At 40.1% G+C, this 16,362-nt stretch overlaps 1 protein-coding gene across 1 annotated transcript in view; it reads right to left on the bottom strand.

Annotated features, from left to right (window-relative positions):
• The window catches only part of Plcl2 (phospholipase C like 2), a 146,138-nt gene that overhangs the window by 57,514 nt on the left and 72,262 nt on the right, over positions 1-16,362 (bottom strand). The window contains exon 2 of the mRNA XM_051153047.1: positions 1,015-3,501. Coding sequence (XP_051009004.1) covers positions 1,015-3,501 — 2,487 coding nt within the window. The remainder of the gene's footprint in view (positions 1-1,014; positions 3,502-16,362) is intronic.

Raw genomic sequence — 16,362 nt, 5'->3', positions numbered from 1 at the left:
ACACATATATTGAAAGTGTTTCCTTGCTTAGAATTTACTGTGAATGTCATTTTTGTAATAGTGGTGAAAGAGCAAACAAATGGGATAGAGATGACTCAGTGGTTAAGAGCACCGGCTGCTCTTCCAGATGACCTGGATTTGATTCCTAGCACTCACATGGCAGCTCACAACCATAATTAGCTCCAGTCCCAGTGGATCCAACACTCTCTTCTGATCTCTGTGGGCACAAGGCATGAATGTAGTCCACAAACACACATGCAGGCACAACACCCATACATGTAAAATAAAAATCAACAAATCGTTTTAAAAGAACAAACAGAGTGTGTGCCACATGTAGCACACCTCACACACTGCTGTGAGCTCTCCGAGGGGCGGGGGGGGGGGGCCCAGGGCTCTATACCTACATCATTCACCAATCCTAGCACACAGGTAGATATGTGGCCCACACTTAACACTTACACAGCTTCTAACTGACTGCTCTAAGACATGTTATTTCAGAGCAAATTACCATCTTGACTTTCATAAACACATTTACCATAAGTATTTTATGTAAATGACTATCCTCTAAAATCAAGAGAACACTGGCTCATAAGTGTTCCTAAGCACTGGAGCTCCATAAGAAAGATCCGGAACACATCCCTTTTACTTTAGCCAACCTCCTTTTGATAGGTCATCGATTTGTGTTCCACCTAAGGACCACATCAAAGAGTCCCATGTAGCATAGCTGTTAACTGGTCATAAGAGAAACATGGGTAAGCAGTTTAGGAGTCAGCAACAAAACCAGTTTATACTAGCATGGAATCAGTATTTCAACAACTACGGTTTTGGAATGTTCAGAAATGAGACTAGTAATAAACACTCTAGTAAACATTTGAAAATTACAAAGTATTTAAAATTAAATCTATTGCAAAAAGAAAAAAACCAACCAACCAAACAAAAGCAAGCATACAAACAAAAAACTTATCTACAAACCATAGACATGCACAAAGTAGAGATCTAAACATGAGCACACACCTGCATGTTCTCTCTCAGGTCTGTGGCATCCCGGATGGGGGGCTGGGCGTTCTTGAACACCTCATCTACGGTTTTAATCCACAGTGTTCTTAGAGATGCGTACTCCCGGGACTTCTTCCCTTTCCTCACAGAAAGGCCCCTTTTATGAGGCTTCCCTCCCCCTCTTCTGTTAGTAATAGCCACGTGGACGAACAAGGAAGCATGGGCAAGGACCTCTCCGGTCAAGGACTGAAGGGGGACATGGCGGTAGCCCGTCTGTAAACACTCGAAGGGAATCGTGTACTGGCCAATAAATTCGTCCCCGATGTAGTCATCATCCAGGACTACAAAGCGCACCATGGCTAGCTCAGGGAGGTTGATTTGAAATTCAAAGCTTTCGTCAAAAATGGGAGCATCTCCATTCTGATTGACGGTTTTTGTCCTTTGCTCTGCACAGTCTGCAGGGATTCCATGGATTTCCACATAGACATAAGGGTCCACCACATCCCCTTTGGCACCCGACCCTTTGGGCTTGGGAAAGTTCTGCCCACTTATGATTTTGATGTGAAGTAACTGAGGCGAAACTCCAGGGACAGAGTCCTTTGTGTTGGCACTGAAGAAGGAGACTTCTTCCCTCATGATGGCTGGTCGAAGGACATAGCCACAGTTCCCGTTCTGCCTAAACCAGCCAATGTTCAGGTCCATCATCAGGCCTGGAGTCTGAAAGTTCATGGCTACAATCTGACAGCCACATTTCCAAAAATCTTGAGGGTTCATGTTGCTAGAGTCAATTCTCATCGGACTAGGGAAGACCCTGGCAAGAAAGCGCTTGTTGTAATTGACAAAGTCCCCAGGGTTCTCGTTGGCGTATTTGCTAGCAAGCACTTCATTAAACGAGCAGACTTCCCAGTATTTCTGCACCTGAAATGATACCTGAAATTCTCTAAACTGGACTGACTTACAGATGCTCACCAGTTCAGACAGTTCTTTGCAAAGCTGGAATCGCTTCACAGGCACATGGTTGGGTTGTTCCACGTTCTCTTTCCCCATCCTCTGAGACATTTCGGCTCCTTCGTCTTCATCTGTAACATCCCCTTCTACACCAGAGCAATTTGAAGACAGCTTCTTTGCTTTGATTAGAATTTTCCCTTTCAGGACATCTGGGGATGGTAGGTAAGATTCCTCCAAGTTGGGTGATGTTGTATACAGCTTGTCCCCTAGAATTTTCTTCATGTGTTGAACCATCACTTTCTGTTGTTTAATAGAACAGTGATTTTCTAAACATAAGATGAGAGGATACTCAGAAGCAAAGAATGCATACTTGTTAATAATATCAATGACACTGCGGAAGACTATCTGAGAGGTCATGGTGTGGCCGGTGTAAATCACAGGCTCGTTATCTGGCCCGTCCCACACATCTAACTCAACACTCCTGCAACCCATTTTAAGAGCTCGGATATATCCTGTGATGTCAGAGGGACCCCGGAACTGATCCTCTATTAAGTATGTATTATGAGATGAGTTTATAAAGTAATGAGACAGAGGTTGCTTCATATCCTGACAGACCTTCTTGTGTTCTGGATCAAATATATAACAATCAGGTGACATCAGGTAATTAGTGAACCCATCAATGGAGAGCCAGCCCTTTTCCTGGCCTTCTTTGGATGGCTCATACTTGTGAATAATTTCAAGGCTTATTTCCTCATTTATATGTGCTACACCCTGCTCTGCCTCAAGAAACATCATAAGGTCCTTGGTATCAAGGAATTCTTTATTGCTTGAAAACTGAACTAAAAGAAAGTAAATTTCAGGTCTAGTACAAAGTTCATGAAAAACCTCGATAAATTCTTCCTTAGTGATTTCAGTACCAGTTTTGTCCTTTGACTTATGCAATTCTTTGAACTTAAGCTCAATTTTGCTTGTTTTTAAACCAGGATTGAGGTTTCTGATACATTGCACAGCATTACACAGAGTTATATGTCCAAGATCATCTACATCAATTTCACTAAACATTTGTGAAACCCAAGAAGTCCTCATGTTGTCTTGGCTACTTTCTAACATATCGAGTGTATGTTTCCCATAGGAAATCAGGTATCGGAGTCCTGTCACCCAGATGTTTGCAACATCTGCAGAATTGGCAACCAAATCAAGTGACTCATAGTTCTCTCCATAAATGACTGAAAATGCACAATCTTCAGATATCTGCTCGGAAATTCCGTTGCTTCGGAATATATCTGTGTTTTTCCCTGTTCTCACTTCCTTGATAGATTTGATATCGATCTTGGCTTTCTCAGAATCCTTCTTAGATGGCTCCCATCTCAGGCTTTGCATGTCGGCGTCCAGCAAAAAATACCGATGATAAATTCTGGAGTTTGACCGAACCTTCTTGAGTTCAGAACCCTCAACCATTGAGTTGATACAGTCACTTGCACTACTAATCTTCTTCTCGGTTGGCATGCTGCTGAACGACACAGTTTTCTTCCGCTCTCTTTTCTGTTTCGTGCCATCCTGGAGGGAAGAAAAGTTGTGTTAGGAAAACACAAACACAGGTGTTCATGTTCAGACTAGGAATTAAAATAGAATTCCCTGAGAAAATGTATAATGTGATTTTCTATTCTGCATCTTGTGATGCCTGTCAGCTGTTCATCTTTGTAGAGTTTAGAAGAGGTCTGAGAGACTGTGCTCTCATGCCGATGGGCAAGAAACTATTGCTCAATAACCACACTCATATCTGTCAAAGAATCTCAGTCACTCAAAGCAGACACCTGTTTACACTGGCTACATAATTTTCAGGAAGACTCTTTTGCTCACGAACAACCAAGAATTCCAAGGCATCAAAAGAACATTAAGGCAACCACAGTTCCCATTTGCATGTGAGGCCTTTGCTTTTTTGTTTGTTTTTATGTTTTCTGAGACAGGGTTTCTCTGTGTAATAGCCCTGGCTGTCCTGAAATTCTCTTTGTAGACCAGGCTAGCCTCAAATTCACAGAGACCCACCTGCAACTACACCACTGATGTCTCTGTACGGGTACAGATCTCCTACATCAGTGTTCCCTATGGGCTCAGCACTACATGCTTCAAAAAATCACCTAGGTTACTTGGTTAAAATTCAAGATTCTGAGCCTATATAATCAGATCTCTAGGGGTGGAAGCAGGAGTTTGTACTCAGGCAGCAGCCCACATGCTGGGTACATAGACTAAAGTCTGAAAGACATTTTCTAGCCACTTGGGTTCACTAGTATGTTTTGACTATTTTATTTCTGAACTTTATATATGACTAGGCTAGAAATGGTTAAGGATGGACCCATAGTTAAGGTGTATATTAAATAACTGGAATTCCTGGCTTTTTGCAGTATCACAATAGAGTCCTGCATACTTCAGGTAGACACAGATTGCTATTGCAGTCATGTTGGGCATAAGAGGAGCTATAGATTATAGCTAAGGTGCGTCAAAAATTATAAGCTTAGATTTATTAAAACCTGCTGCTGTGCATCTGGATGCTGCTGCCAAGGAACCTCCAATATAAACATGGGTGATAGTGCTACCCAAGTGAAAAGCTTCAGGGTGCACCTATTTTTTGTTTGACTTTTTCTGACTCTGCAGTAGTAAGAATTGAACCCAGGGCTCTGTGTAGGCCAGGCAAACATTCTGCCACTGAGCTATACGCCCTATTTTAAAGGGAAGTTGCATACTCTGTTTTCCTGCAAAATTCAACATATTCACTCACACTTAAGTGCTAACAGTCACATTCAACTGTATAATACACACCTTTCCTACACAGACAGATACCTTTATTTGAAGAAAAAGAAAAGAAAAAGGTGATCTGAGCTTTAAAAAACACTGATTTTTCAGAAAGCATATGAAATTTGTGACAAATTTTAGCAACTTACTATATTCATAAATAAGGAGCAGAATAGGAATGTGGGTTTGAGACTAAAAGAAAAACATTTCATCATGTAGACATATTCAAAGGCAATTCTGCTTTTCCTGCTCTGCACAGAATCTATTTAAGTACCTCTATATTTAAAAAAGCAACCATTATTCTATCTATATCTGAAATTTAAAACCATTTTTACTTTGATTATACTTCCAAAAGCAATTTGCAGACGGTAACTAAACTTAATCCTTAAATCATATGGGTACCATTTTCCTCAGAGTTTTAGATGATCTGAGATACAAGGTAACATGAAGCCATCGGGCAGAGCATTCTTCATCACCATATCATCGGAATGATAAAGTACAAAAGGAGGCGAAAGCTCTGACAACAGCATCTGTAAGATGAATTGTATCATAGTTGTTCCAAATCCCTAGAGCAGAGATTGCATTCTAACTTTTTAAGCGAGTTGGCATAAAATCAAATTTGTAATCAGCCATGCATAAGGGCACGAAACAAATGTATAAATTTCCTATTTGTCAGAACAAAATGCATCTTTGCCTCTAAAAAGACACATTTTTCCTTTAGTAAGGGCAACATGATAATTCAGTAAGGGAATTTCACAATCTATAAATTATACCTCAAAGTGCTACTGGTTAAATGAAGTCACAAAGACAAATGAAGGTGTTTATGCACTGATGCATTAAAAATACATAGCATTTTCTCAGCACTTTCCATCTTTTATTCTCCCATTTCACACTGATTAATAATTTACTGCTACCTTCTAGCTTGCTGCAAAAGTCACATTTCACATTCATGGTTTTCTTAGGAGAGGACTAAACAGCCAAGTTCCTTCATAGCGTGCATACAGCATACACATGCATTAGTGCCAGTGTCTGCGGGACAGACATCAGCGTGCATACCACACTGTGGCTTTACAGGTACTGCCTCCCTTTTTCCAACCCAGGCCAGGCTCTGACTGGTGACTCTTGAGCACGGGCTATACTGACGCACACTCATGATGGACACTCAAATGCAGCCTTTGTAGTTAGTCAGTCTCCCCTCCCTATTTGCTGTTAGCCAAAGCCATGTTGCCTTCTCCGTAAGAATCATCCTGTTTCTCCCTCACTACTAGCAGATAAAGTCGCTAGAAATCTCAAGGAGAAGACCATGCTTGCTCACCAACTATTATAGTTTGGATTTTAACTGTACCTCCTTCCCCAGAGCTCGTGTGTTGAAAGCTTGATCCCTGTTCAGCAACATTCAGAGGCTGAGCCTTGAGGAGGTGACTGGACCATGAGAGTACTGACAAAACCATTATTCCATTTATGGATTCCTAACTACTTGGAATATCTGAGGTGGCGAAAGCTTTCCAAGTTAGAGCCTTGTTAGAGGAAGTGAGTCATGGAAAGCATGTCCTAGAAGGGTGTATCTTGTCCCTGCTCCTCTTCACTCTTGGTTTCCTGGCTGCTATGAGGTGAGCAGCTTCTCCATGTGCTCCCAACCATGTAATTCCACCTCACAACAGGATCAGAAAAAAAAAAAAAATGAAGACAAGAACTGCAGACTGAAGCCTCTTAAACAACTATCTGAAATAAATGCTTTCTCTTTCTAAGATGTTTTACTAAGCTGTTCGGTCAATGAGGAGAACAGGTGTGAATTTGATTTATATATCATTAGCTGGACCAGATTTCCTGGATGAAAAAAAAAACAGGTGGAAATGATGCAAAGACAATTGTACAGTTGGGTTCCCTATAGCCGAGATGAAAGGAAAGGGAAGACAGAAGTAGCTGAGCAGAAGAGAAAGAACTAGGGTGAGATGGAGGAAGGCCAGTCCCCAAACCACCTAACTCCTGGCCTCTACGCTTTCCTGCTTAGTTTGCTTGGCCTTCGCCTTCTCCTCCTCCTCCTCTCCCTCCTCCTCCTCCTCTTGTTTTTAAGATTTTATTATTTATACAGTACTCTGCCCCCATGTGTGCCTGCAGGCCAGAAGAGTGCACCAGATCTCATTATAGATGGTTGTGAGCCACCATATGGTTGCTGGGAATTGAACTCAGGCCCTTTGGAAGAACCAACAGTGCTCTTAACCTCTGAGCCATCTCTCCAGGCCCTGACCTTCACTTCTTAACCCAGCCATGACTTAGCCCTGCTAGGGCTAAGCAGCGGGTCAGTAGCACAGCTGGAATCAATTCTGTATGTGTTTCTTAACACAAGCTGGGATAAAGTGAATACTGAAAAGGACTCAAACTATATGTGTCATAATACAGGTTTATTTATTTTTTTATTTTAAGTACAAACTAAGTGGATCTGACATGCATCATCTGAAACTAGAGAAAAAGAATAGAGCTTTCTGCTGAATTGGATATGTCTCAAATAGTTTAAAATTTTTTGAGACTTACTTCTCAGAGCTAGCTTATACACATGCCTGCCACTTTGGAATAGAGTAAATGAAAATATGAAAACCTGGTCTAAGGATACATTCTGCTGCTCCGGGGTGCACATCAACATCAGGAGAAGGAGCATGACAACAGCCTGGACTAGGAGATAAACGGCTTCCTAAAGCATTTACCTTTCTAACAACTGTGGAAATTTCCATTTCATTATAAAGAACCATAAAAAATGCTTAAAGATTCCAATAGACACAAATGAAAACTTATTTAAAGAACAGGAATATTGCACAAAGAATGATTTTAGAAAAAGCAATGAATTAGGATGAGACTAAGGAAACTCTTTCATCACAGCAAACCTCGGGGGGAAAAAAATTGAAATCTTTTTAGGACTCACATCAAGCATTCAAAGAGCCACACTGTGTTTCCAGAAAAAAAAAAAAAAAAAAAAAACCTGCTTCCTTTAGTTAGTAGAAAGTTGTGACCAAAATTAGAAGGCCATCTGTGATATTTAAGCAGGAGCAGTTTCATAATGGGCAAGAGTTCGTAAATTCTCACCCTGAGATGAGGTAGAAAAGAGGTGAGCCTCATTTCCCCTGCTGGCAGCCAAGTGGCAGGCACTGATGTACTTGCTCCTGGAAAAGAGCCCATCTTGTAGGTACAATTTACCCACAAGCACACAGGCGGCAGGCACACCACTTCCTGTTGCATTTCCATTATCTTCTGAAGTGATTTGCTACATAACAGAAGGTTGATTACTCCTTGATAAACACCATGCAAAAATCATGTATCAATACCCAGCATCAATACCTTTGCAAAAGACTGGATAAGTCTGAGTAGAGAAGCAAGTGTGTGGACAGGAGAATTTCAGAATGACGAGAGGCTAAAACATGGAAGCAGATCAATACTTTGTGGTTTGTTTTGAATGAAACAATTTCATTTGGATTATAACTATCACAGAGGAAAGAAATGAATCTATCCAGGGGAGTCTAGATCACTTAAGAAACACCATACTAAAGAAATTTATTTTTAAAAGCAAATAAACAAACAAACAAAAAACAAAACAAAAAAAATAAACAAAAAAAAAAGAAAGAAAGAAAGAAAGAAAGAGAAAGGGAAGAATGAATGAGGTCCATTAAGCAAGCACAGTTCAACAACAGTAACTCTGAGTTTAAAGAATCAGTCATGCCAGCCTAGCAGCTTACCTTGTAGAGTAAAATTTTGATGTAGTTGCTAAGATAGGGGACAGGAAGAAGATCTGGGGCAAACAGTCACTCTGTTTATCACTCATGTATGAATGAGATGAAGTGAAGAATTACAGGACAGTATGAGCGAAGGCCCTCAGGTATAGTCAGTGCTGACTCTGGCTTATGTGTGGGGATGCTTAACTCCAAGCATCAGAAAGTTACATGGCCCAGAGACTGAGAACCCTAAATGAGACGTCCTCGCCAAATAAATCCCTCTCCTTAAGAGCACGAGGAACCCTGCACAAGAGGAGGCAGAAAGAGTGTAAAAGCCAAAAAGGATGGAGGACACCAAGAGAACAGGGTCCTCTAAATCAACAGGATTGTTAGGTCACAAAAACAGGACACAGGGCTGAGGTGCCTATTTAACACATCAAAAAGGACCTGGCTGCCTTCCTATGGGTGACTAGGTCCTCCTGGCTGTGACACGCCACCTCCCACCCTGAACTCTCCAGCCCAGGGTCTGAGCTGCCCTTCCCTATATAAGGAAAATCCAGCCATTTGGGTTCCTTGACCGTTTCTACTCTCTTGGCTACTCTCTTGGCCAGCGGCTGCACTCATCTCTCCCCACCCGGCTCTCCTCACACGGCTCAGGGTCACGTCCACTCTGGACTCTCTCAGATGTCCCTGCCTCTGCCTATACTCTCTCTTTTATCTACAATAAACTTTCTCCTCCTTCCTTTCTCATATCCTTCCTTATTTCTTTTTTTCATTCACCAGTGTCCTGGAATTTAAAAGAAAAATTAGACCAAGCAGAATCAAACACACATAACTAGATATATTGGAGCCAAACAATTAAAAACTCTAATAGGAGAAAGAGTTGGAGGCAGCAAGAGAAGAAAGTTACATACAAAGAAGCATAAATAACTGTAGCTCATATGGATTAGCGACCATCTTTACAAGGAGCCATGCATTATCTACTTGATGAGCAGCTTACAAATGTATGGCAGTTTTAAGGGAACAATTACTTCTTTTCAAGTAGTCTCTGAAGTGCTTTGTGTTTTCAATGACAAAGCTGTCCCTGGGCACCTGATGCCAGGCCCTGAGGAGCCCCAGTTCATTTCAGTAGTTCCTAAAGACTGATCCATTTCTCCAAGCGCTGGGTAAAACCATCCCCCACTTCATCTAGAAGGTTTATGACCATGGACTACTAGCTATGACTCACAGGGCAAAGAAAAGGATTGTGGCTCCCTAGGAAAGCATGCCAACCTTATTAAACATTAGAGTGAAAGCAAAAAAAGAAAGAAGAAAAATGAAGGTTGAAGAAAAACAGATAGTACATAAATTAGAAATATAAACAGCATTTTATTAATAAAAATAAAATGAATCCGAAAAAAACTCCAACAGCTGTAATATGTTTTTCTTCATACCAAGGAAGAACAATTAGCTCACTAGCTCATAGTTTCTAGTTCAGCCACAAGTGTGAGCTAATGCTACATGATTAGCTGTGCCTCAGTTTTCCCACAAGTACAAGAGGCCTCAAGGTAATATTCACCCCTCATGAGCTATGAAGAGCAGCTACAGCATAGAACTGTTAGGATAACATTAGTCCATACCTGAGAGGAGCTTTACATGCTGCCTGGAATTCTGCATGGCCTATCTTACTAGGTTCTGTGAAATGTGAGTTCTTCATGAGGGAAAAAACAAAGCAAAATACCACTGTAAATATGTAACTGTAACAGTCCAGTCACTTAAGTCAGCTGATAGTTGTTTTGTCTCAGAAGGAACAGTCCACACACAACTTTCTCCAGCTCCTGATGACAGACAGCAGCTACTGAGGGCAACCACACAGCTTCTGAGCATGAGCAGTGAGTGTAAGGCCAAAACGCATTGAAGTGTCAATGGCAGCCAGAAGCCCTCTCAACACAATGCTTCCACATCTCCCTCCAGGGAGAAATAACTAAACCAGTTCTCAGAGCCTGTGCTACTGTCATCAGTTTACTTATTGAGTCCATGCATGTCCACATGTAATTCACTCTCCACACTTTAATTTCTATATAAATAACCATATATAAAAATGGAAATGTGAAAAAAAATCATGACAAAATTCCAATGGCCTTACTCAAAGCCATTTGTGAGCAGACTTCTTCAGATGACTGTGTTTGTTTCATATTCATGCCAATTCTATTGTAGATATTACAGTGTTAAACTCTAAGGACAGAAAGCAAATTGCCAATTTCTGTGAAATAATGCTTTCAAGGTCAGGCAGAAGCATCCACACCACTTGCTGTGATGGATGCTCCCTTAAAACAGCAAGGTCTATAACTATGGAATCAGAGGCTGTAATAAATGAATGGCACCTTCACAAGAGTGTTTTAACGACAGAGTTCACCACTGCTGAGATGTTTATTCAAAGTACATTTTCAAAACCATGACTTACATATGTGTCTAATGTAAACTGCAATAAAGCTCATTGATTTTCTACAGTAATGAAAAACTTAATAGTAAAAGCTCAGGGCTCCCATAAATTAGTCTTTAATTCCAGGGGAAATACTGATGCTAAAGCATTTTAATTTATGAACTATAATAATGGTAATTAAATAGTCCCAAATCTGATACAGAAACTATCAGCAGTGTTTGTTATAGATGATAATTTTTTTTGAGATAGGATCTCTACATAACCCTGGCTGTCCTGGAACTCACTGTAGATCAGGCTGGCCTCAAACTCACAACAATCTAGCTAGCTGGCTCTGCCTCCTTGTGCTGGGGTATGCCATCGTGCCCAGCTGATAATTTCCTATGTAGTACATTACAGAGCCTAATGACTTGTATAGCACAGAGATTGAAAGGCGTGCTCATATAACTGTCAAAAACTTTCTAGTAAATTGCATTTAATTTGAAAAGGAATATAAGCTGATCACTTAATATGACTGACTAGTTCTAAGAGCACTGTTTTTATCACTAATTTTTCTCCCCTAAACTGTGCTGGTTCTCCATTATTTCAAAGATAATTTAGAAAGAAGACTTAGGTCTTTTCCTCTTGTACCTCCTGAATATTGCATTGGTCAGGGTAGAGAAAAATGGAAGAGCAAAGCAGCAGTTAGCAGTTGGAAGGAAAACTCATGCCCTTGGCCAGATTAAACACAATGAGTGAAGAACAGCAACTTTTTCATCAGGAAATTTAACAGCTCTACAACACTTTTTAAAAGTCAAATTTTAAAGAGAGCTGCCTCTGATGGCTTAAATGAGAACAGCCCCCGCAGGCTCAAATATTTGAGTCCAACCGATGAAACCATTTTGGGAGGATTAGAAGGTGTGGCCTTGTTGGAGGAGGTCTGTCAAGCCAGGCCCAAGGTCACTTTCTCTGCCTCCTGCTTGTGCATTAGATGCAAGCTCTCAGCTGCTCCTCCAGCACCATGCCTGCCATGCTCCCTGCCATGATGATGCTCATGGGCCCACCCTCTGAAACTGTAAGGAAGCCCCCAGTAAATGCTTTCTTTGATATAAGTTGCCTTGGTTATGGTGGCCTTTCATAGTAACAGAACAGTAACAAAGATACTGTCCCATAACTATATTATAAGTGCATATATTTACTCAATTTTCAATCTTGTAGAAAAAAATTTTCCAGGGCCTTTAAAAAATCTCGTTAACACACATATGGAAGTTCTACATGTGTAAAGGTAACAGATCAGAAAAAAAGACATAAAATAATGAATCATATCAAAGAAAATCTCAGCTCTCTGTAAAATATTCTTTGTAAGTTCCAAGCCACTCCTGAATCTACACTAGTTCTCAGGAGTGCTGTCTCCTCTCTAGGCTGTAGTTATCGTCTCTGCTCTGTAATTCAACACTTAACGATAGCTGATCTGCTGCTCTGATTGTTTTATGCGTGTCAGTCTTATCTCAAGTAGGATGTAAAATTTTAAAGAAAACAGGCTTTGTCATACATTCTAGACTGCCCTAACAAGATCAAAGTTGGCAGCCAGACAAGAACTCATTCTAATGAGTTTACCATTTCAATAAAGCTCACTGCAGCCTTGGAATTACCAGGAAGCCCAAACAAGTTAACTCTTGAACTTAATAAAAAGTATTATTTATTTATTTTCATAAAAAGTAGAAATCATTTTGTTATTTCTTCAATTTAAAGGTTACAGGTTATATTACCCTAATGTGAAATATCTGGAAAGAATTTTTCAAAAACGTCAGTTTAAGAGGGCATTCAGTTGTACAATAGCAAGCAGACATAGTTGAAAGGCAGTATACCAATAATTTAATATTTCTCCCTTTACTATTAATGTTTTACCTCTCCCCCACCCCCACCCCTTTCAGCTCTTCCTTCTAAAAGCAAACTCATTTGACTTCTGTCTCTGCCTCTGGCTGTGCTCGCCCTCATATCTACAATACCCCTCTTCAATCATACCTAGGAGCAGTCATGTCCTCATTTCATTTTTCATTCACTAACTATCCGCTCACTCTGTTCTCAACGATCCTGTTATGTGATATGATCTGTTTATGCAGAGCTGACCCTGCCCACAGTGTTAAGACATGGCTAAAAGACAAGGTTAAAAGACAAGGCTAGCCAGGAGAGCAGACCCAAGCAGCATGCAGTAACAGACTTGGCCCTCAAGAAGGCTTGAGCAGCAATCCTATGGCATGCAAATATTGTATACTGCTTCATTAAAAATGTCAATATAGAAATTGCTATTTCCGCCAAATATTAACTAGTATCCATGTGCTGACAACTGAACTAAATGTTTTGTTCCTTTCTAATCCTCAGAACACTTCAAGGAGATGCATGCTTACCTTAAGGCTTCAAGTAAGAGGACGAAGGGCTTGCAAAGCAGAAAAATGAATCCAAACCCTCACCAGGTCAACGTAACACCACAGCCCTCTCTAACTTGACAGCACTGCTGTTCTCCAGGAGCCCAGAGCTACAAACACAACACTGTCGGCCATGGACCTATTGCTACACCCTGTACCCAGCCGCTGACAGGATTGTCAGTAGTCTGTGCTCCTGAATATTCCATCTCTCCCTGGCCACAAGCTACTTCCTGCAATAAAACGTTAAGGTTAATCAGCTACTCCTGGGCCTACTTCCGCAGCTGTTGTCATTCTTTGTTCCGCCCGCATGGGCCCTAGAAGTTAGGCTGATATCCCAGGCAGTCTGGGAAACGGACAGTGGAGGATGGACTAATCTCTCTCTTCTAAATGTTCTTCTGCTTTTGTTTTACACAAACAAAAATTATTTATAAAACCTGTGAACTATCCTTCTCCAGCTGAAGCATGCATTTATAAAGAGCTTATTTCACTATACTCCGAGTTGTCTAACGCGTCCTGTAAAGACTAAGATCATGCTTATAGACTAAGAAAAACAGAATTGAACTTAAGCAATATGAGCTCCTTTTCAAAGACTATAACTAAAATGCTAAAAGCAAAGCAGATTAAAATATAATGCCACAGAAGGGGTCCTAGCACTAGACAAAAAAATTGCAGTCAACTGATAATGGCTTCAAGTGGAAGAAGTAGCCTCTCCCAGCGACGGACTCCCTAACCGGCCACCCAACAGAGACTGTCAGCCCTGAAACTATGTGCATACAAACAACAAAAAACAAACTTAGAAGATTGTGTGTGTGTGTGTGTGTGTGTGTGTGTATGTGTGTGTGTGTGGTGTGTACATGCTATGTAACAATAATAATCAAATAAAAAGAGGATATCAATTTGTTTTGTTTTTTAATTTATGACAGGGTCTCTCTTTTAGTCCTAGCTATACTGGAACTCGATACATAGACCAAACAGGCGATCCACCTACCTCTGCTTCCCAAGTACAGGGATCAAAAAAGCAAGCCTACATCAAGCAAGCCTACCAATGTGAGAGTGAAGGAGGCATGGGAGGCGATAGAGGGAGGGGCCTTGGGAAGAGCTAGAGGAGAAAAGGGAAGGAGAAAAGGGATATAATATTTTAATTACAATGTATATAAAGAGAAAATATAACACTTCTAATATTATCGTTTAATGTAAAATTTTAATAATTATAATAAAAATATATAATATAAAAATTATACCCTTAACCACTTTTCTTAAAATTTTACTTTATGCATAGATGCACCATGTATAAGCCTGAGGAGGCCACGTGGGTGCTGGGAATTAAATTTGGGTCGTCTGGAAGAACAGCCAGTGATTTTAACCATTGAAACATCTCTCCAGCCCTGCTTAGCCACTTTTAAAGTGTATAGTTTTAGCAGTGTTAAAATACAACTTTTTTTTTTTTTTTTTTTTTTTTTGAGCATTCAGTTTTTAATGTTTGGGATTTAAAATACAGTTTACATTTTTAAATTATAAGAACACCATAATTGAAAAAAGTTCAAAACAAGTGTTTGGTTATAGCAAACTTACCATTTAGAGTTCTTTGAAATTACTCTATTAAATACTATACAAGAAATTCTCATACACATGGATGCTTTAAATTACAGTGGTACTTTAATAGTCAAAAGACTTGACACTTGTAATAAATAACAAAAGCGGAATGCTTATCAGAGTTTCAACAGACATAATGTTAAGCTGAGAGTCGGTTAACCAGAGTAAGGCTCTAAAGGATGCCCGAGACCGTGCTGGGATGTGCCGTACAGCTCTCTTACTCTGCGTTACAGGAGAGGCCAGCTTTACCATTCTCTATGAAGTTGAGAACTAACAATGGTGAAACAAGGTATTTTCATTTGATCCCAGTTTCTCCCCATATTTTTTTTCCTCTCTAAAATTCCTAAACAAATACAGGCTTGCCTGTCATAAAGTACACCTGCTGCAGTAACATAAAATCATGTATATTGACTGTAGGAATCTCTAAAAGAAAGGTCACGTTTTAACTCTTTCAAGGGGGACACTGAACAGCTCTTGTGGGTTCAAGAACCAGGAAAACATAGCTAACGTGCTGGTTAATGCAGTAACTGACCACTAAAATACAACTCTTGTACCCAAGGCTCAGGGAACATTGCTGAAGAGGTGCAGAAACATTGTAAGAAGGAGTTTGTGAAACTGTTTCTCAATATTGTCAGAAATTACACCCACTAAAGTCTTACCAATATGACTGCTGAGACATGAACTTAACAAGGAAACAATAAACATGCAAAGCAAATGAGGGCAAGACCCTAAGGCCTCAGCCCTGCACAGAACCACAGGCAACTCAGGAGTGCTGAGAGTGGAAGAAATAGCCTTCCCCAGGGAACAGCACAAGTGTTATCTAATCCAGATGGCCAGCCCTGAGAACATGCACATAGGTAACACTATTCAGACTGAGTAGAAAATATTTAGGAAAATAATGTGTATATATGCGTGTAACAACAGTGAATTTAAAAAGAGGTCATGAAGTTTAAAAAAAAAAAAAAAAAAGGAAGTGGGGGCATACAGGAGGGCTTGGAAGAGTAAAGCCAAGGGAGAAATGACGTAATTTTATCATAATCCCCAAAGAAGGGAAATGATTAAAATATTCTTATGATTGCTATTTGTATGGTGTTTTTCCTATTCTTTTATATTTAAACTCTTTGTCTTTCTGAATCTAAATTATAAACAACACAGAATAGAAACATTTTTTGTTTAAATCTAGCTTTATTTTCTTTGCCTTTGATTGGACCATTCCATTCCTTCATATTTTACCTTAGTATTGGGCAGTTAAATTTTACCTCCCATTTTACCTTTTCTAAATGTATCATGTCTTTTTGCTTTTTTATTTGAAGTATGTTGGAAATCTAGCAGCTCAAAATTCTTTTATGACTTCAGCAAGTTAAGTTTTAGGGCGATAGGTAAAAGACCTAGAGATAAAGGATGTGAAGGCAGGAAGTGAGGACAGAGAACCCTGTGGAGGGAAAACGGGGCGATGAACTGGTAGCTAAAAAGCAGTGGTCTCTGCTTATGTGAGAGATTATGAATCCAA

This window comes from Acomys russatus, chromosome 11 (genome assembly GCF_903995435.1).
Source record: "Acomys russatus chromosome 11, mAcoRus1.1, whole genome shotgun sequence".
NCBI lineage: Eukaryota > Metazoa > Chordata > Mammalia > Rodentia > Muridae > Acomys > Acomys russatus.
The sequence above is the reverse complement of the archived record's forward strand: the minus strand, read 5'-3'. Positions and strand labels throughout refer to the sequence as shown.